This window comes from Microtus oregoni, unplaced genomic scaffold (genome assembly GCF_018167655.1).
Source record: "Microtus oregoni isolate MIOR12 unplaced genomic scaffold, Mior012 000001F_ref0000356, whole genome shotgun sequence".
NCBI classification, from domain to species: Eukaryota; Metazoa; Chordata; class Mammalia; order Rodentia; family Cricetidae; genus Microtus; species Microtus oregoni.
In genome coordinates, this window is record NW_024543060.1 from 63,777,653 (window position 1) to 63,798,071 (window position 20,419).

Genomic DNA, 20,419 nt, shown 5'->3' on the forward strand with positions numbered 1-20,419 from the left:
CCTCCCGGAGTCCGGACTCCCCAGCTGTACTACAGAGTACCACCAGATGTGCAGCCCAGCTGGGCAGCTGTTGGAGTTTAAGCTTCAAGATTGGTATTTAGCACCACCCCCACCCCAATCTCCAGCGGTTCCAGCTTGGGGGGGGGGGATACTGGTGACTGGGACATATCCTCCCTGGCCCAACCCTAAAGTGCTGATGCTCCACACTGTGACATCCCATCAGCCCCCCTCCACCACCCCATCCCCACCCCCACCCCCATCTCAGCGAGTCTCTGTCTCTTTGTTCTCGCCATGTCTCTGACACTTTATCTCATTATCCGCCGGAGGGAGGCGGAGAGCCCGGACCCTGCAGCCTAATTACGGCTGAGCTTGTCAGCTCAAGGGGCGGGCGGGTGAGGTGTCGGTGCGTGAGGAGGGGAGGGGCCCCTCAGAAAGGGTCGTCCCCTTCCCTGTTACCCCAGGGAAGCAGTGGCGGGTACACGGCTCATCCCTGCGGGTGCCCACCATAGGACGAGTTCTTTAGGGCAGAAATGGGGGAGCTTCGCATGATCCGGGAGCAGAAGCTAAGTGGGAGGGCGTGATGGAAATTAACATGAGAGAGGGAGATGAGGTTCACCCTGTGTCCCCAAAACCAGTCCTCCGAAATGGAGGGTGGGGGGAACTTCCTGCCCTGGCAATACAGGTATACTTGAATTGACTGTTCTCTCTTCGCTGTTTCTACATCCCTTCCAGCCTTCTAAGTCGGCCCCCTTCGTTCAGAGCTCCCTCCCTGGAGAGAGCTCTGCCTTCTGTCTCAGGCCCCCAGACTGCCCCAGCCATTGTCTTACTTTTTGAACAGTGCAGAGATTCATGCACCTACAGCCTCCACCCCTAACCTAACTACTCCAGGCCAACCACAACTCAGCGGAACTGCCCTGGAACAAGAGGCGCTGGGGGCGCTAGCAATGCTCACTTGCCTCCCGCCTCCTCCAACTGCATGTGCTGAGGCAGAATCTGTATTCTCAAGGCCTGCTGGCTCCTGGGAGGCTCCAGGGGTGCTGGGAAAGCGCTGTTCCTTGGTCCCTCCTGTGGACATTCCACATCCCTGTTTCACTAGAGGGCTGTCTGCTTGCCTGTCCCGCATCGGGGCCCCCCCTTCAGTCTCTGGATGCTAGAGGGCCTTCTCCCTCAGATACCCCAAAGACTCAAGTATAATGTCTGGTGGGCCAGGATTCCCCCATCTGTAGGAGAGAGTTGGGAAGGAGAAACTTCAAGGCTTCCCAACGCTCTCCAGTCTTGTTTGGACCTGGTATTACAGAGAGGAAACAAGATGGGTGGGGCTGGCTGGGCTGGGCTGACCCCTCCCCGATGGGGGGCGGCACCCCAGGGAGAGGACTAGAACAGATCCAGCAGAGAACAGACACTGGAAAAAGATGGCAGGAACCAGTTCAGGGGCCCGCTTCTACCGGCAGATAAAAAGACACCCCGGGGTGAGTTCAGTCCCAGATCCTCACTTCCCTCTTACGACCCCACCTCTCAAGACCCCCAGACCCTGCCTCCGGTCTAGTTTCCTTAATGCTCCCAAATCTTCCCAGGGGCATCCCACATTCTGTCTCTGCAGTATTATATTCATATCCCTGGAATCTACCTTGGGCCAGCTCATGTAGGGCAAGAGAGCGTGGAAACTGTGGTTGGGGGTTTCAGGTCTCGCTCCCAGAAGGGAGGGCGGGACCCGATCTTGGATGAATAAGAGGGACAGAAAAGCCGGTCTAGGGTGAGTGGGTGGGAACTGGGAGGAGTTCGGACCCCAGACCACCTGGCTCTTTCTGCAGCTCATCCCAATGATCGGCTTCATCTGCTTGGGCATGGGCAGCGCTGGGCTCTATCTGCTTCGACTGGCGCTGCGTAGCCCGGATGTCTGGTAACTACAGGGCTTGGAAGGCAAGGAGGGGTCCTGGGCGGAGCAAAATGGGACTGCTTAGGATTAACGGTAACTAGTGGGTGACCCTAGAAGGGGTCCCTTGGTCCACGCCCTTATTTCCACTCTTACCACCCAGCATTTCAGAGGGTAGGAATGCCTGATCTGAGAGACCCTCCTCTCCCATCTGGACCACCTGGTGGCTCACTTGTCAGTGGCTAGCCACGTGGGGCGGCTGGAATCCCATCCCGCTCCCCACAGGGTTGCCATGGCGACACAGCTCTATTGCCCACATCTGGCTTTTCGGTACCTCTGTGCCCGCCCAGAAGTGCTAGAGGTCTGCCAGTGTGGGGCTCTGGGGCTCTCTGGTGGCAGTGAGACTTCATGTCCTGCCAGAAGCATCAAGAGGACCTTTGACAAGGCCACTCTGACCCTAAAATTTGAGGCGTACCACCAAAGCCCTGCTTTTCAGGGTTTCTACTGACTCCTAGGACTCTGCGTGGTTAACCTAGGAGGCAGAAAGCCTGGGGAATCCATGGACTAGACAGGTCACCAGGTACCATGCCTCTCGCCAGCACCTGTCCCCTTCTGTCAATCTCAAGGAAATGTGCTCCTCTCCCCAGGGTAGGAAACTGGGGGTGGTGACACTAGGTCTTTAATGCCAGTGTCCTGGTCCCCAGAAAGGACCCTAACCTTCCTATCCCCCTTACAGCTGGGACAGAAAGAACCCAGAGCCCTGGAACCGAGTGAGTCCCAATGACCAGTACAAGGTGATTATGGACCTAAAGTGCCTCCCTCCACCTCTTTCCTGGCCCGAGACCTGTACCCCACACACAGCAAGTAAGAGAGGCAAGAGACACTCCTTCAATCTCCTTTCCCTCCCCACAGTTCCTCGCTGTTTCCACTGACTACAAGAAGCTGAAGAAGGACCGGCCAGACTTCTAAGGCAGGGCCCGAGGGTGCCATGGAAATCACGCGCTTCTTCCATTCGCTGTCCCAGACTCTAGCCATGTCCAGCTTCTGCTTACATGGGCTGGATTCCCACGCGGAGGGGGGTGGCTCCACCCCCACCCTCCTCCTTTGCTCCCAGTAGAGGAAGAACCTCTGACCCTCAGCTTGAGTCCCACGGTGGGGGTGGGTAGTCAAAGCTGCAGGCAGATGCTGGGGTTGACCCAAAAGGCCCAAGCTAGCCCCTCTCCACTCCTGCCCCCCCACGGCTAACTGGGCGTGGCAAGGCTACGTGTTGAACGTGACAGACGTGTGCCAACAGCAAGCAGGGGCCTGAGTGCCAAGCGACGTGGCAGGCCCCACATTAGTGCAAGTTTTGAGCAAGGTCTAGGGGGAGTGGCTGCCCAGGCTCGACCGGGCCCATCCTGGCTACCCAGTTTGCCTAGGATGGAGAGCCTCTACCAGGCAGCTTGTTCCTTTCCTGCCCAAGCTGGTGCCTCCCATCAATGGCACCCCCTCCCACCTTGCACCTGGGCCTTCCTGTGCTTTCTCCCCACCCCTCCCTTCCCTTGCTCCTCAGTCCCTGGGGATCAAACAGAAGCAGCCGTGGGCAAAATACAATTTCATTTAACAAATTGAATTTGCTGCGCCTGCTAATCACGTCTGGTGTCGGCTCTGATCAGAGACAGAGCGGGGAGGCTACAGCCCCGGGGGTCCTTATGGTGGTGGGAGGAAGGAGAAATACATGTTGAGGGAGTCGAATCGCTGCCTGGCCCAGGGGACCCCTCCCACAGTAATAGGAACTCTGGGCAGGTTAGCTTTTTATTAGATAAAAACAGGAAGGAGGGTGTCTGCCTACCCCTTCCTCGGGCTCAGCACGTAACTCCCCCTCCCCAAGAAAGAGCAAGAGTCTAACACTGAGATATGGCAGAGGGCCGGGGCAGACAGCTGAAGGGGTGTTGCGTGTGATGGTGTATACCTGCAACCCCAGCACTTGGGAAGTGGAGGTAGGAAGGTCAGTTCAAGGCCAGCCTCAGCTAAGTGAGACCCTGTCTCAGCTACAAATTCCAGGAGGGGGCTTATGCCTGGCTCTTGCCCTAAACAGAAGGCCTTCCTCCCTCTACCGAAACCAAGATCAGCGGTGTCTCTTTTGTGGTCCAGGTAGGCAGAAAGAAAGGTAACTTCCAGTCTGCGTGGTCCTCAGCGTTCATCAAATCCAGGCATCGGGAAGGCCCTGGCGAACTCTTCCACCTGTTGCCTGAGGCTGGCCAAACGTTGCCTTGTCTCTGGGTCTTTGAGCAGGAAGGATTTGAAATCCTGGAGCTTGGCTGAAAGAGTATGAGGAGATGGTCAGAGCTCAAGACAAGGCGGGAGCCAGAACAGCAAGGGGGACAATGGGTGGAAACTCCTCGGCTGGGGCCTTCGCAGCACTCACCAGTCTTGCTCTTCACCTCCAAGCCAATGTTGACTCCTTCATCGATGAAATCAACGACCCTACGGAAGTCATCCTCGCGGAACTGCCGAGAAGTCAATGCTGGGGCGCCTGGGAGCGCAGCAGACAGACAGTTAGCATAGTCAGGATCATGAGTGTGGCCGGGAGCCTCCCCTCCTCAGACCCCAGGCCTCACCAAGCCGCAGGCCCCCGGGAGTGATGGCACTGCGGTCTCCAGGGCACGTGTTCTTGTTGGCAGTGATGGACACAAGCTCCAACACCCGCTCTGCTCGGGCTCCGTCCAGGCCCTTGGGTCGCAGGTCCACCAGCACCAGGTGGGTGTCAGTGCCACCTTAGGGGGACAGTAAACGGAGATTGGAGAGTTCGGGGCCTCTCTTGAGGGCACAAAGGCCTTCACCCACCGCTGGCTTACCCGACACCAGTGAGTAGCCTCGCTTGAGCAGGGCATCAGCCATGGCCTGAGCATTCCTCAGCACCTGTAAGGAGTACTCCCGGAACATGGGGGTGCGGGCCTGCAGATAAGACAGCACCCCGTCACCCCAGGGCTGAGAACAGGCCCTGTTTGGGACTTGAATTAAGCAAGACTCCGACCCCAACCTTGCTGCCTCCCACCTTAGCCACTTCCCTTCCATCTGCCTCAGCCTCAGCTACAAGGTACGGAAGCAAAGCCTCTGGACCAATGCACCCCGACACGAGGGAAGGCTCCCCGACCTGCTTGAGGGCCACAGCTACTGCAGCAATGGCATGGTTGTGGGGGCCCCCCTGTAAGGATGGGAACACAGCAAAGTTGATTCGGTCCTCAAAAGTGTAAGGGATCTCTTGGCCAGTCTTGGGGTCTACAGTCCGCACTCCCTTCCGGTAAAAGATGAGCCCTGACCTATGTGGAAGACAAGTAGTTGGGATCTAAGCCAGTGACAGGCGATGGGGACAGAGGAGACGGCTGCTTTGGACACTCAGAGGCTCTGAGGTCCCTCAACTGTGCTTGATGCACTGAATCCCAGTGGTCGAAGGGTCCAGCATCACTCCACCCACCCCCAAGTTCCCTAGCAAGGTCTAACCCCAGGTAGTTCTGACCTGGCCCCTCGAAGAGTCTTGTGAGTGGTGGTGGTGACGACGTCCGCATACTTGAAAGGTGAAGGGATGACCTTGGCAGCCACGAGGCCACTGATGTGGGCCATGTCCGCCAGCAGGTGTGCCTTGACCTCATCGCAAACCTGGGCAGGTAGGGAGACATGCCTCAGCCTGGGGAAGCCGTCCTTCCCGGCCCCACTCCCCACCCTTTGCACTCCAGCCCCTCACCAACCTCTCTCATGCGGGCATAGTCAATGAGGCGGGCGTAGGCACTGGTACCAGCAATGATGAGCCGTGGTCGGAAAAGCCGAGCAGTCAATGCCAGCTGGTCGTAGTCAATGAGGCCGGTTTGGGGCTGGATAAATAGATAAGTAGCTAAAGCCCTGAAATGGCAGCAGGTGCAGCGCATGCTCCCTGGGGCTGAAGGCTGGACCTCCAGGTCCTCCCACTGGCCAAGAACAAACCCTCAGGGCCAAGTGCTCAGGCCGTAGGACACTTACGTTGAGCTTATAGGGCATAGATTCGAAGAAGATGGACGTGGCAGAGATCCGTTTGACATCCGACATGTAGCCATGCGTGAGACTAGAAAGAAAAGGATCTCAAAGTGAAATAACTTCACTTAACCAGCCGCTTCCAGCCCACCTCCACACACCCGTCGCTGGAACACTGGTTCCAGCCCGTCCCCGTCCCCACAATGCGCTCCCCTGGATGGTAGGATCTTGCTCTCCTCCTCTGTAGCATGGAACAGGTATGTTCCACCTTCAAAGGACCTGATATGTATTCTCTCAATAACTCCCATCCCACGTCATTACTGCCCACTGAACCCATCATCCATCCCTAGCCATACTCACTGGCCCCCGTCGGGCAGGTCCAACCCCATGATTCGATCATGGGGCTGAAGAAGCGCTGTATAGGCAGCCAGATTGGCCGGGGACCCCGAGTATGGCTGGACATTGACTCCCCACTGTGCAGGATCCAGGTCAAAGGCTTCCAAGGCCCGGCGCTGGCAGAGCAGCTCGATCTCATCCACAACTTCTGCTCCTCCATAGTATCTACCACGGAGAGGGTACATAAGGGCACAGAGAAAGGACACTTGGCCAGAAGCCAAGGGCTGGGACGGTCACCTCCGTAAGCACTAATGGGCTCAAGAAGGCTCTGCCACTGGGAGTGCCATCCCTGATGCTGCCCTCCAGCCCGTCGGTCTAGCCCTCACCTCTTGCCAGGGTAACCCTCCGAGTACTTGTTGTTCAGACAGGACCCCAGGGCCTCCAGCGCAGCTCGGCTGCAGAAGTTCTGGGGTGGTGGGGGGGCAGTGTCAGAAGGCAATGAGCCCCTTCCCCTGGACTCCCACCGTCCCACCCCTGCCAGAGCCCACAGGCTGGGGGGCTAGAGAGGGAGAGATAGGCTACAGAAAAAGCTCTAGGACTCTGGGTTCCTTGCCAGGCACGAGGCAGGACCAGGAGCAGTGTTCTCAAACTCAGCTGCCATGACGGATGGCCCCAGTAAGGCCAACTGTCCACTCAACCTGTGTTTCCTCTTTCTTCTGACAAGAGGGGGAGACAGGGAAGAAATGAAACTCTAGGGGCTCCAGAAGCTCCATCAACTGGATGCTTCAGAGGGCAGTCCAGAGAGCGGGAGAAGACCCCGGAGAAACGACAGGAAGATGGCGTGTTACTTCCTGCACTCACGGTAGCTGGGTCCTCGGCCCACATCCTCACACCCTACCTCTGAGGCGATGAGTTCCAGGCCGCGGCACTGCCTGTCTTTCTCCCTCTGCAGTAGCTCCCACACCTCAGGGTCACTGTCTGCCAAAGTCTCCTGGCCTGTCCAGCCTCCAGCTGCTTCCCCAGCCTGTGTCTGGGCCACCTTGCTGTGCTGAGCCCGAGCAGCCATCCAGACCAGCTGACCACATCGCTGCAGAGGCTTAGGGCAAGAAAGCCAGGATTAATTAAAAATTGTCCAGACCTCTCCCGATTGCCCTCGGCCATGGGTACAGAGAGAGCCCTCTAGCCAAGCTGGCAGCCTGGTCCAGCCAGTAAACTCGGTTCTCACCACCCCCATCTTCACCTTGAAAAGCAAGTTCTAGCGTCAAGGTTCAGATGACTATCCAAAGGGCAGTTTTGATCAGCTCTACTCAACCCCCTCCAAAGCTCCCTCCAACCAACCCCGGGAGTCGCTCTGTCAAGTCATAGAGCAAAGTGAAGTCCATATTCCCCAAATTCAGAACAGAGATACTGAGAATTCAGGGTCGCCCCCCTCCCCCCAGGAACAAAAGGGCCTTCCTGGCCCTGGCGCGGTGGCTCAGAGGTTAAGGACACTTGTTGCTCGTGTACAAGGCAAAGGGCAGAGGTTCAGCTCCTAGCACCCACATGGCAGCTCACAACCATCTGTAACTCCAGTTCCAGGAGACCTGCAGGCACTCTGTGGGTACCCAAGCATGCCATGTGATGGACATACATACATGAAGGCAGAATATGGACATAAAGGGGGAGGACCTCCTGCACAGCCTCCCTAAGAGACTACCCAATGAGAGAAGACACCAAGTTAACAGGGCTTAACGCCACAGGCTGTAAGGATAGTTTCCAGAGCAACGAAAGTAGAATAGACTTTTAAGCAGTTCTTGGAAAGAGGTGTGTACTGGCGGGAGTGGGGGTAGAGTGACGGTGTTTGCCCAGAAGGAAGCCAAAATCTTAATTTTATCTCTCTCTCTCACACACACACACACCACCCCCCTACTTCCTTCCGCCCACGCTGCAGCGGGACCCCTGCCTGACGAAAGCACGGAGGCTCGGTTGCATCATCTCCATAACTCCGAGCTGGCGGGAAAAATGAAACTAGCACATCGAAGCCGGGAACCCCACTTGTTCGCTAGGATACTGCTAACGCAGGGTCTGCGGACCTCTACCTGAAGCCGTGTGAACGGTGCGATCACAGACCCTGGGACGTCTGGTGGCCAGGACTAGGGGCCCAGGCATCGCACGTGCGCCCAAGACTCTCAGAGATTTCCTGGTTAAGCATCTGCTCCCCGAGGCCCCAGAACACGTGCGGTGAAGGAGCCAGGGGAACCCCACTTTGTGAAGAGGAACTAAAGTGGGGTGGGCCTTTCCACTGGCCCTCCAGTATCCAGAATCCAGTTCTTACCCGAGTGGTCCAAAGCCAAGAGAAGGGCACCATCGCTACCGGAGGTCACAGAATGACCAGCCACCAACTCCGGTCCAGAGTAGTAACAGGGGAGGGGTCGGAAGCCGACTGGCCTTAGAGCGCATGCGCGAGAAAAATACCCCCGTGAAGTTCGAGTTAAAGGGGAGTCACCCGCGCATGCGTACTCTTTAGAATATGGCCTTCTGGGAATTGTAGTTTTTATTATTATTTTGCATCTGTACCTCCGGGTTGCCTGAAAGAGTCTTGAAGCTCAGGGTCGTTATTATTGTTGTTGCTGTTGTCGTTGTTTTTCCCGCCAGTTGTTCAGGCAAGCATTTTTTTGGTTTCTTTGGTTTGTTTGTTTGTTTGGTGCCTACCAAGTAACCAGAACTATAAAATCCTCTGGGAGATTCAGAGACACTTCTTTTTTTTTTTTTTTTTTTTTTTGGTTTTTCGAGACAGGGTTTCTCTGTGGTTTTGGAGCCTGTCCTGGAACTAGCTCTTGTAGACCAGGCTGGTCTCGAACTCACAGAGATCCGCCTGCCTCTGCCTCCCGAGTGCTGGGATTAAAGGCGTGCGCCACCACCGCCCGGCCTCAGAGACACTTCTAGAAGGTAAAGAACTATGGCACAGTGGGAGCTGATATAATTTGAAAGGGTAGAAGACCCAAGCCCCTGCTTTAGGATCACAGCAAAATAACCTCGCCGCTCCTCAGTTTTCTTCACTTGTAACACCTTGATGAAATAATTGTGGTGGCCCACACTTGTCATTCCAGCATTAACAGGATTAGGAGTTCAAGGCTAGCCTCAGCTACCTATAAAGTTAGAGGCCAGTGCACCAAATGTGAGCCTGGTCACACCCTGGCCCCCAAACGCAATAAAAGAGTTTATGGCAGGGATGAAATGAAGCTTTACTTGTGAACAAGCTCCCTGTGGATCGTCCTCCTGACTCAAAACTGCTTCCTTCGTGGCCTGTCAGCCGAGGCAAAGTAAGCTGTTCCTCCTCTGGCCATCCCAGGGTGCAGGTGCCTTTCAGTACTTATTCACAGACTTTCCCAGCAATCACCAAGTTCTTGAACCTGATCGGAGTAAATCTTTCAATGGGGCACTCATTGATCTCTCCAAGGGAAGATTCTGCATGAGCTGGGGATATCCTAAAACCTCTAGTTCAGCCAGTCGGTGATGGAGCATGCGTTTAATCCTAGCACTCCGGAGGCAGACAGGTAGGTCTCCGTGAGTTCAAGACCAACCTGGTCTACAGAGTGAGTTCCAGGACAGGCTCCAAAGCTACAGAGAAACCCTGTCTCGAAAAACCAAAACAGACAAACAAAACAACAACAACAAAACTCTTCTAGTTCAATGTCTCTCAAAGACAGCAATGAAGACACACAACCAAACCTCCCTTGGGGATTCCAGCAAGCATTGTTTGTGAGGAGCATTACCCTATACAGCCATTTTATACATTTATTCATTCAACTGACATTGAGCCTGCTAGGTGTGCCTTAACTCTGGGGGTGGGGGGGCATGAAGAGCTAAACAGGGGCAGAGAGTCCAGCAGCTCACTTTTCTCAAACACCGGATGCATAAGGAAGAGAGGGGAGTAGGTAGACAGAGCCTTGGAGGAGGAATGTTTGAGTCGCGAGAGAGGAGGATGATCCACGGAAGGACGGAAGGACGTGTGATCTTTTCCACAGTGCTACAGACGGAATGTAGAGTGTAGTCGCAAGCCTGCTGGTTCCAGTCACTGCCACCCTCAGCCGTCCCACCTGGGTCTCACATGAAGTTTCTGAGTATCTTTTAGGGCTGTCTCTCCAGAGCTTCGGTTCTCTCGGGCAACTCCGGCACCAGGCCCAGGAGAGGGAAACCAGTCCATCTTCCTTCTCCTCTCATTCCGACCTGGCTACGTATCCGTATCCTCCTTCATTTATTTGTGTATTGAACCCAGGGCCTTGGGCATGCTAGGTAAGAGCTCCATCCCCATCTCTATTTATTTATTTTCTCCCCGTGATTTTTTTACTCTCAGGCATGTGGGCGTCAGATCCGCCCCTATACTCAGTATCAGACTGCGCTGTGGGCAATCCTGTGGAGGGCACTGCTCTCTTTTCCGTGGGCACCTTTACCCGAAACTCCAGAGAAGTCTGGCTGAAGAGGAAGAGAGACTCTCTGTTTCAGCTTGTCTGCACCACCACCCCCAAGGCCCAGCCAGGGGGGTCCCAAGGGGAGGGGGCTGCTGAGCTGAGAACTGCTAATGAAGCTGCAGCCAATTAACGCCCGGGCCAGGGTTGGGGGTGGATAAAATTAGCAGCCAAGGCTGCAGGAGGGAGCTGAAGGCGGAGGTGGAGAGGGTGGGCAGCTGGCTGAAGGGGGCTGTTTGCTAGCGGCTACCAGCCGCGACTCAGCCCCGCCCTCCAAACCTGCCCTCGTCCCTTCCCCCATCACCTCCTCCCAATGTTCCCTCCCTCCCTCATCCGTCTGCAAACTCAGCGCCCACGAAATTAGGAAGGAAAAGGAAGATCGATGACTCCAGATGCCGCAAACACCGTTCCCCTTCCCTCCCAACCTTTTTCCCTCCAGCCTCGTGGATGGAGCCTAGCCGGCTTTCAGCACTCGGTCGGGTCTGCACTATCCCTGCTTCTCCGTCCCGTTCAAGTTCTTTAACCTCCTTTCCTCCAAGTCTCCCAAATACACTGCGGGAAGTCCCACCTTAGGTCTAATCACCATTCTATCTGCTTTCACTAACATTCGCCCTACTTAGAGAGAGATAATGCCCACCTGGGTGACGTTTACCCATTGGTCGATCACTCCTTGATCAGGTCTCAAATGGGCACAGGTGCTGGGTCTGTCAGTCTGCCTCAGTTTCCCCCAACAGACTTCAAGGAAGGAGGCCTTGGCTCAACCTCTACCAGACAAACCCCACACCTGCCCGCCCCCCTTTCCTACAAAGGTCTCACACAGGCGAGTATTGGATTTCGCTTTATTTTGTTTCCCTTTCCCGTCTGTTTTGGCATAGAAAAAAAAAATATCACCGAGAGGAAGCAGCCAGAGAGGGCAGGTGGAACCGGACTGCAGGCGGGCGAGCGGATTAGGGAGGGGGGGCAGAGCACAGGGGCCAGGCAGAGCCCCCTGCTCGGGACTTTTGCTTCAGTAAGGTTGGGAGAAAGGGGGGACCGACATAGGACACGCAGAAAGGGAAGGGGCTAGATGGGTTGGGGCTTGTAGACTGCTACAGTCTTGAGGGGTGGATAGGACCGGCGCTTAGGGTAAGAAAAAGGGTCAGGCCAGGCGTCATTAAAGCTGCAGGGTGGGCAAAAGGGGAACCAATACGTATTCGTAAGGAACCCTAAGAAAGCGTCCAAGCCCCGCCCACTCTGGGGTTGTGCTCTTGGCTTCTCCAATTTTCGGTTCGTTTGAGACTACCCCAGCCTCAGGGACACTCGGGGCCAAAAGGAAACGGAGAACCACGCTGACTGATAGTCCCAGGGAAGCCTGTTTTCCTCCACCCTACCCACAGTGGAAGACGTGGGGGGGGGGGGGGCAGTCACAGGAGCATGGGGTAAAGGGAAGGGTCCCACCTAGTGAGGCTGCGATCTGGTGGGAAGCTCGGGGGCCCAGGACAGGGGCGCTATCCAAAATAAGGGTGCTCGCTCTGAAAGTTATAGTCTGGGCACACCTTCTGCACCAGTTTGTAGTCAAAACTGAGGAAGGAGACGAAAATACAGATGACTTTGAAGGGCTTGGCGCAGAGCCAGGCGGCCTGGCTCTGCGTGTGCTCGGTGAAGCACACCTGCGACGGGTCGTACAGGCACGGGCGGTGCTTGCGAGCTCGGTTTGTCTTCTCGTATTCCACGTGGCAATTAAAAGCGCGCGACTCTTTGGCCCCAGGCACTCCCAGCGCGCCTCCGAGTGGGCCGGCCAGTGCGCCCCCAAGGTTGCCGCCCAGCCCCTGCCCCGCCATCCCCAGAGGGGGCCCCAGTCCAGGGAGCACCCCTTCTAGTGCCAGCGTAGATTGCAGAGGATGGGAGGCAGGCCCAGGCAGCCAGACGCTCCCGAACTCCACACGCTTGGAAGGCGGCACGATACTGACACTTAGGTTACCCAAGCTGGACGAGTTGTGACGGAAGTACACACTGAAGGTACCGTTCACATGGTCCACGATCTTGCCGGTCACCAGCAGCGAGAACTTGAGGGTATGAACACGAAAGTAAAAGTCTCCCCAGCCGAAGATCTTCTTGGCGCGGGCCGCTTTAATGGATGGCTTCCTCTTGGTGCGCGGCGCGGGCGGGCCGCCTGCAGCCCCGGGTTTGGCCAGCGCCCCGGTGTGGTTAGAGGGCCAGACCCAGCTCCAGGAGCGCGCCGTGCCCAGGCTGTCGGAAGACCCGGGCGCCGGGAGCTGTTGGCTGCGGGCGCCCCCTCCGGCCATGGCGGGTCGCAGTTCCAGATACTGCGGCCTTCCGGATTCCGCGATCTGGCCACTGACTGCCTGTGTGGGAAGAAATAAGAGAGCTGGACTGGGCAGACCACAACGGTGGCTCAGGAGTGTGTTTTGGGTTAGACCTTGTATCCCTTGCAAGCTCTGTGATCTTGGCCAAGTCATTTCATGTGTCTGGACCCTAGCTTCTACACCTGTGAATGTGACCTGATGATCCCTGGGTTGTCACAGAGCTCCAGTGTGGGCTCAAAGACAAAGCCAGCTTTGGTGTGGGTTTTGGAAAAGGGAGAGACCCTTTCTGGATAGTCTGGCTTTTCCCAGTGATGGCCCTGATTGTGACATCCTCACCATCCAGCATCAGGAAAGGGCTGGCTTCTGCAGAGACCAGCTCCTTCCTTCCCGGAGGGGCCTCTAAGAACCAGCTGAGCAGAGAAGGATCAACCACGGGTTGAAGCTTGGAGGATAATGGGGTACTCCTCCTGTCCCCACTCCTTGGCTTGGAAGAGCGGGAGGAGTCACCCTGCCTGCCCACCGTGCTGGCCTGTCTCAGGTGGCAGGGATCTGGGAGACAGCACTGATGGATCGAGAGGCAGGAGCGGGCCGGCCAGGCCCAGGCCATCAATTATCTTGGGGTGTGTGTGTGGAGGGGGTGACCGGGAGTAAAGGAGCTGGGGGAGAGTGACGGGAGAGTGAGAAGAAATATGGAGATGCCGCTCCGGCACAGGGAGTGGGAGGGAGAGGAGCCGAGCTTGTCAGCGTGTGTCAGTCAGCCTGTGCTAGACACCACCAGTAGCTGGGCCCTGACTGCCTGCAAGTCCCTTGGGAGAGGCAGTTCTGTGTGTGCCTGGGGTGGTTGTTATCCTGAAATGGTTGTGTATGTGTGTCCATGCGTTCGGTGTGGGTATCTTCAGTCTGTGAAGGCTGTGTACATCAGCAAGAGGAGGCTCTGTGTGTGTGTGTGTGTGTGTTCCCATTTACTTGTGGCTACTGTCCGTCCATTGTGTATTTGTGCCTGATCACCTGGGGCCAGGAGGCTGTGCCCATCTGTGTGTGTGAAGCTGCGTGTGTCAATTGGTAACAATGTGTGTGTGTGTGCATAGCTGTGGTCATTGTTGCCTGTGTACAGGGTGGCCGTGTGATTATCTAGAGGTGTCATTTTTTTTTTTCCTGTGTGACTCCGTTACCTGTCCATGTGTCAGGGTGTAAGGGAAGGTCACACAGTGACGGTGGCCTGTGTCCACAGGAACAAGTGTGTTGCTCACACAAGCATGCCGGCATGGTATATGAATGCCAGGCATGCTGACTTGCAAGCTGAGAATAGAGGGGTAAAGGACCTGGAAGATGGGTGACCCCTCTGTTTGCATTCGAGTCTACACACTGTGTCCACAGAGGACCAGAATGGCAGGGCTGGGCTAGACTCTCGACTGCCTGGTCCCCTGGTCCCCGTCCCTGCAGCACTGCGATCCCAGGTTATTAATGCTGCCGCCACCCGCTCGTCATACATATTTATCGCCCCCCTCACTCCTCCTCCCAATCCAGGTGAGGGGGGTGGAGGTGGCAAGAATGATTGACTCAGACAGACAAGCCTGAGCTGGCATCTGACACCCGGAGGGTACACCTGAGTAGGGCTAGGGAAATGGGCTTAGGGTAGGGGTGGGGGTAAGGGTAAGGAAATAGCCCCAGGAGGTGGGGTTGAACCCCAGGCAGGGGGTTGGAGGTAGGAGTAGGTGAGGCTTCAGGGAAAGCAAAGGGAATGTTGTTGAAGTCTTAACTCTAATCTCTTCCCCTTCTGGACCAAACCTCTCTTATTTCCAGGTAGCCCAGCACTCCCCCCCCCCCCCAAAGCTGCTCTATGCTAAGATGCCAAATGCCTCCAGCTATGACTTCCTAGGACATCCCAGCACTCCGTGTCCTGCACCCAGCCTGGGACTGCTCAGGGCTGGTAGGTTCAGCCTCTTCAGAGAAGAGATGGGGTGGAAATGAGGTTTGGCAGGGCAGAGAGAGGTGCCAGGATGTCCCCCACCTCTGATCTCAGACAAATTGCTGTCTGCTTCTATGATCCTAGCAAATCCCTGGGCTTTGGAGCCCCCACCCACTGCCAGAGACAGCTAAGATAAAAGGGAAGAGTTGGGGGAAGGCAGCTGAAGCGACCTTGGGGGTGGGGAGCTCGGACCGGGAGGGGCGAGCGTCTGAGAGGAAACGAGCCGAGAAATGGGAACATGGAATAAAATAATAAAATCCTCCCTCTGGCTTCCGTGATCGCTCAGGCTCTCTCTCCCTCTCTTCTCTCACTCTTTCCCTGTCTCCGCCCCTCTCTCTCCCCCTACCCTTTTCTCAATCTGGGTCTCTGTTTCTTCCTCCACTCTGTCTCCAGTTTCCAGTTTGGGGAATGCCCCCACCCGTGACATTTCTGTCTCTCTAACCATGGCTCTCTGCTCGGTCCTCCTGCTTGTCAGTCTCCAGCGTGGGTTGGGAGCCGAGGATGTGCAGGGTGACAAGGTGTGGTTAAGGGAGCCCCTTTTTGCCAGAGCCCACCCCACAAAGACTGAGGGCCTGAGCCGGGTGTTGTCTAAGGAGGAACCCCCCCAACTTGAAAGCTAGTTTAATTAAACTAATTGAGCGCAGTGACATTTGCAGAGGGGAGAGGCTAGCCGGCTGGCTGTCAGCTGGGGTGGGAGGTAGAGGTGTGTGCGGTGTCTGAGGGCCTAAAGCAGACTCCTTGAGGCCTGCTCCTGCTCTGGAGGAACTCAGCCAGGAACACTTGCCCCAAGGCAGCAGGCCCACGCACCTGAGGGGGAGTCGAGGCCATCTCCTGATGCTAAACAAACTCCACCAAGGCGGGGAGGGGAGGTGGGGGCTCTTTGGGGACAGGACTGCTGGGAATTGGATCAGGCTGACAGCCCCCCTTAGCCGCATTGCAGGGTGCGCCTCCCCTGGGCCTCCAGGCTACTTCATTGCTTCTCTTTTTCTTCCCTTTGGGTCAGAAGGAGCTTAGGATTCATGGGGGGGTGGGGGTGGGGATAAGCACCCTGGGTTTGGGGAAGGGACAGACAGTCTAGGCCTGGGCTGGGGAAGCAAGCAAATAGCACTGAGTCCTTGTAAGCAGAGAACCAACGGTCACTGCAGTCCGGTCGGGGTGGGGTGAAGTCTGGCTGGGAGCTGTGCGGGAGGGGTTGGGGAGGACAGGCTGAGGTGAGCACCAGGACAGAGATGGACTGGGGCTAGGATTGGGTACTAGGCTGGGGAAACCACAAGGGTAGTCGTGGGGGCAAGAACAGCGAGATAGGAAACAGTGATAGGCTTAGATGTTGAGGGGAGATGGACCCAGAAGAATGAAGAGAGACAGGAGAGGATGGGAGCTAAAATGGGGACAGGCATGATCAATGACAAATGGACGCTGGAGACTGGCTGGACCGAGATGGGACGGGGTGACAGTGATGGGGACGGGACAGGATGGGACAGAACAGAAAGGGAGGAGAAAACAAGGTTGCTGATAGATAGAGACCTAGGAGATGGTATGGGGGAAGCCACTGGGGACCCGAATGGGAAACAGGGGACAGGGAAAGTGATTGGCGATGTGGATAGAGACAGGAGCTTGAGGACAGGTATTCAGGTGAGAAAAAGGCAGAGTTCGGGAGGGGGCCAGGCAAGTGGAGGCAAGGGGACCTCTTCAGACTAGTACAGGGCAGGGATGGGGGCCTGCTGCTGAGGTGGGCTCTGTCCTTGGGCCAATCGCCCTCTCCCCCACAGCCCCACCCGCTTGCCTGCCCGCGGCCTGCTGCGCAAGGCTCACCGTTATCTGAATTTTGATTTTATTTTATTTTATTTTATTTCCCTGCTTCCTAGAGCTGGCGCGGTCCCCCCGGGAACGGCCGCCCCCCGCCCCCCGCCCCGCGCCTCACTTTATTATTGCAATAAATGTGCCTATAAAGGCGCCGGCTCCAGGGCGCGGTGGGGGTGGGGGGGAGCCGCAGAGCGGGGATGTAATTTCCCGAAGCCTGAGCCGGAGGGGGAGTGGGCGGGGTAGAGGTGGAGGAGGGGCAGGCATGGGGAGAAGGGGAGACTCGCCAATTTACAGAGCTCAAGGCCGCACTCTCAGCTCCCTATCCCGGTTCCTTTCCCCATCTACTGTATATCCCGGGATCCCCCCCTTTGAACTTGAACCAGAGGCCCACTCCACTGCGACCTGACCCCCTCTCTGTTAATCTTGTCCCCTGGTCCGTACCTACACTGAGTTACAGGGGTTCTCTCTATTCAAAGTTCCCTATCTCCTTGCCAATTATTCCATCACTGACCCCTTACCTGCTTCCTTTCAAGGATTACCCCACAGCTCTCCAAGTGTGGGTCCCTGACCCCAGTGACTCCTCTTTGCCTTCCCTCGCCTCACCACCAAATCTCTTTACTGTTGTTACCTCACCCTAGATCTCTATCTGGCTCCTCACCGAGCCCCAACCATGACCCTCCTTTCCAACGGCGCCCCTCCCATTTGGGATGTGAGGCTTGGCTGCAAGCCCTGACCCAAGGGAACTGTCGCTGTAGACACCCCCTCCTCTAGTGTCCCTGGCCCAGCTGCGGCCCCTGATTACCGCCCCCCAAATCCCAGCCAGCAGCTCTGGGCTCGAGCCCAGGCTGTGCGTGCCTAAGTGGCCTAGCCAGAGATTAGCTAGGGGGCCTGAGGAGGGTGAGGAGGTGGGAGGCGAGGTGGTGGTTGGCACAAGGGTTGTGGCTGACCCAGACTGAGAGACTCGCCCAGGTCTAATCCTTCCCTGAGGCAGGATAGAGCTGAAAGGTCCCCCAGGCTTCCCCACCCCTGCCCTCCCCCAGCTAATTAGTAATTAGTGATTAGTGATTAGTGACTATTGATCGCCTGCTGTTTCTCCCAGTAGGCAGCTGCTTTGGCAAGGGACGAGGAAGGCAGATTTTGGAGCTTGAAGACTGTATTGGGAAGACCTGAAGCAGTCAGGCCAGTCAAGAGGCCAGAGCCCCTGGGTCAGGCAATGGAAGCCAGGAGTACCAGACCCTGAGAGGAGTCTCAGGAGCCTAGAAGGAAAGGAAGAAAGCAGAGATCTCCTGCGGGAAGGTAGGGTTGGTAGTATCGATGGTTAAGATTTCCAAATGCTGTCTGAGGAACTGGGCTGCCCAGCCTCTCATCTCTGTGTCCGGCTCACCTTTTACCCCCTCCCAACACTGGCATCAAGAGATCCCTGAATGCAGTGCTCATGCTTACACTCGGGTATATGAACAAATCTGAGGCTCACAACCCATGCTTACACTCAACTGGACCCAAAGTCATGAGCACACAAATATACACTCCCAAACCCAGACTCACACGCAAACAACAGATGTGCCCCTGTATGCAAATACATCAGAGACCCTGGGGGTCGATAGACGGGGGCACACATCCTCCTTAGGAGTCCACATGAGAATTCCCTATGCAGAATTACACACATCCACACACCACACATGCACAGGCTGGACCAAATGGCAGATAGGCAGTTCCCCGCTGCTTCCAACGCAGCCACCCCCAGCTGCAGCCCTCTCTCAGACAGATAGATCCCATCTCTCATATCCTCATGCTCACTCTCCCTCAAGTCTCTGCCAGATGTTTAATTCCCCTTCAGGGGGCAAAGGAAATTAAACCAGATCTGTCCACAGGGAGTTAATTTGATGGGGAGAGAGTGGAGAAGGCAGTGTGTGTGTGGTGGTGGTGGGGGGGAATCGGGGCAATGGTATTTCCCTCCTCTGTGACCCCGGGCCTTCACACACTGTGGTTTTGGACCTGACCCTCTCCTGCCATCTTCCTGGAGTCAAACCGGGCCTCAGGTTCAAAAGAAGCTCCCACCAGAGGCAGCAATGTTCACACAGTGGGCTTTACCCCCAGCTTCCACCCCATCAAGGTCACTAGGCAGGCAGCCTTGGGAGAATCCGAGGACTCTCCCGGCTCACTGGGACAGTCTCTACCCTACTGTGGCTGTTGAGGAGACTGGGGGTTCAGGTGTTTTAGAAAATTACTCGCTTCTTCTGGATTCTCTCAGGAGCTGACAACTGGAGTCCAAGAGAAAAGGCTATGGAGTCACCTGCTTGCCCTTAACCTGGGTAGGGCACAGTTGGTAATGGGAGGAGTTAGGGCCAGGGTCTAGACCGCCCTTGTGGATCACAGACCAGGGCACTGTGAAGCAGGCACAGTCATTCATGCAAAGCCGGCCGGGCGGTTGGCGTCTCCATGGCACACCAGCATAGACATTCACTCTGGGCCCCAGTGTTAAAACACCAACCCTGGATTCCCTGGACACAGGCTAGCACACGGGGGCTGGTGTTAAGCCACACGCCTCACAACGGCAGGCACGTCTGTGCACACCATGCATATGAACCAAGGATTTCAAGTAGAGTCCGTGAGGATGAGGTCTGGGCCCTTTTTAGCCTTTGGGTCTTCACCCAAAAACCCCAGGAAAAGAAGCAGTGAAGAAGGATGGGGGCAGGGTGGAAGTGGGAAGAGAGACTCCCCTTCCAGACAGCCCCCACTACTGGGCGCGAAAGGGGGGTGTGTCTGTGAGGTTGTGCAGGGGAGATTGTGTCTCCGCGGGAAATGTGATGGGAGGTTGTAGCCAAGTTCGGCCCTGCTGGTGTGGGTCCTTGGAAGCGTGTGTGCCTGGGCCATGTATGTTCGGATCGCAGAGCCTACCTGGCATTGTGACAAGTAAGGAGAAGAGAAATGGGAAGGTAGAGGGTGAAGGGTGGAAGGACAGAGAGGAAGGCAAGCAAAGTAGGCGCGGAAGGAAGGCTAGGCTAACACCCTCTAGCTTGTCTGTCTGTCTCGCACTCCTTCCCTGTCTGGCACACTCGCGGGTCGCGCTTCGTCCCCTCCCCCGTGGTGCCTGAAGCCCATCGGAGCCCGGCCTTCACCCCACACCTTCTTCTAACCCTCAGCCAACTTGCGCTGGGCGCGTGCCAGTCCTAAAGCCGGCAGTCTGTCTGTCCGCGTCCACTAGGACGCACAAAGTTGGACGCTTAGTGCTGGGGGCGGGGCGGACGCACCGAGCCCCCTGGCATGCAAGGTTCTTCGTGTTCGGGACCCCGCGCCTTGGCTTTGCCACCCTTACCTTCCTAAGGAGCCACGGACCAAAGAGCAAGAGGAGCCATTCCGGGAGCAGCCGCATCTTCCCGGGCGGCCGGGCGGGTTGGGCAGGGCGGGTCCCGGGGCGGGCCGGACAGGGCACAGGCAGGGCACGGGGCGCCGGGCTGAGGGCGGCGGTGCGAGCGGTGGGAGCGGGCGGCTCGGCCCGCCGACTGAGCGCGGAGCAGAGCGCGGCGCTGGGCGCTGGGGGCGGGGCGCGGGCGGGGGAGAAAGTTGGGTCTGAGTCGGGCGGGCGGGAGGGGCGGGGCTCCGCGGTGCTCCAATCCCGGCCGCGCCCCGCGCGCCCCCTCCCGCCCAGCTGGGGGCACGGAAGGTGACTTTCACCGCGACACGCCCCGGACACGCC

General features: G+C 56.8%; 3 protein-coding genes across 3 annotated transcripts; 1 reads left to right on the forward strand and 2 right to left on the reverse strand.

Annotated features, from left to right (window-relative positions):
• Window positions 1-1,359: 1,359 nt before the first annotated feature.
• Ndufa4l2 (NDUFA4 mitochondrial complex associated like 2) lies at window positions 1,360-3,601 on the forward strand. Its single transcript, XM_041673514.1, has 4 exons — window positions 1,360-1,469; window positions 1,812-1,900; window positions 2,610-2,667; window positions 2,786-3,601. The coding sequence occupies exons 1-4, from the start codon at window positions 1,413-1,415 to the stop codon at window positions 2,840-2,842; spliced, it is 261 nt and encodes an 86-aa protein (XP_041529448.1). The 5' UTR covers window positions 1,360-1,412; the 3' UTR covers window positions 2,843-3,601.
• A 53-nt stretch (window positions 3,602-3,654) lies between these two features.
• On the reverse strand, window positions 3,655-8,648 carry Shmt2 (serine hydroxymethyltransferase 2). The gene is made up of 12 exons (XM_041673491.1): window positions 8,511-8,648; window positions 7,095-7,292; window positions 6,583-6,662; window positions 6,221-6,421; window positions 5,870-5,951; window positions 5,602-5,724; window positions 5,373-5,512; window positions 5,010-5,175; window positions 4,711-4,810; window positions 4,474-4,629; window positions 4,281-4,388; window positions 3,655-4,173 (listed from the first exon to the last, which is right to left on the reverse strand). The coding sequence occupies exons 1-12, from the start codon at window positions 8,541-8,543 to the stop codon at window positions 4,046-4,048; spliced, it is 1,515 nt and encodes a 504-aa protein (XP_041529425.1). The 5' UTR covers window positions 8,544-8,648; the 3' UTR covers window positions 3,655-4,045.
• Window positions 8,649-11,467: 2,819 nt separating this feature from the next.
• Window positions 11,468-20,209, reverse strand: Nxph4 (neurexophilin 4). The gene is made up of 2 exons (XM_041672140.1): window positions 20,039-20,209; window positions 11,468-12,989 (listed from the first exon to the last, which is right to left on the reverse strand). Exons 1-2 carry the CDS (start codon window positions 20,093-20,095, stop codon window positions 12,132-12,134), a joined length of 915 nt encoding a protein of 304 aa, XP_041528074.1. The 5' UTR covers window positions 20,096-20,209; the 3' UTR covers window positions 11,468-12,131.
• Window positions 20,210-20,419: the final 210 nt, after the last annotated feature.

Bases quoted from the DNA above. Each gene is read 5' to 3' on its own strand.
- Ndufa4l2 (XM_041673514.1), top strand. From the start codon at position 1,413: ATGGCAGGAACCAGTTCAGGGGCCCGCTTCTACCGGCAGATAAAAAGA. The intron at 1,470-1,811 runs GTGAGTTCAGTC...CTCTTTCTGCAG, and splicing joins AGATAAAAAGACACCCCGGG to CTCATCCCAATGATCGGCTT. The intron at 2,668-2,785 runs GTGATTATGGAC...CCCTCCCCACAG, and splicing joins GTCCCAATGACCAGTACAAG to TTCCTCGCTGTTTCCACTGA.
- Shmt2 (XM_041673491.1), bottom strand. From the start codon at position 8,543: ATGGTGCCCTTCTCTTGGCTTTGGACCACTCGG. The intron at 5,513-5,601 runs GTTGGTGAGGGG...CTACCTGCCCAG, and splicing joins ACTATGCCCGCATGAGAGAG to GTTTGCGATGAGGTCAAGGC. The intron at 5,176-5,372 runs GTCAGAACTACC...TCTTCCACATAG, and splicing joins AAGACTCTTCGAGGGGCCAG to GTCAGGGCTCATCTTTTACC.
- Nxph4 (XM_041672140.1), bottom strand. From the start codon at position 20,095: ATGCGGCTGCTCCCGGAATGGCTCCTCTTGCTCTTTGGTCCGTGGCTC. The intron at 12,990-20,038 runs GTAAGGGTGGCA...CTTCCCACACAG, and splicing joins GTCCGTGGCTCCTTAGGAAG to GCAGTCAGTGGCCAGATCGC.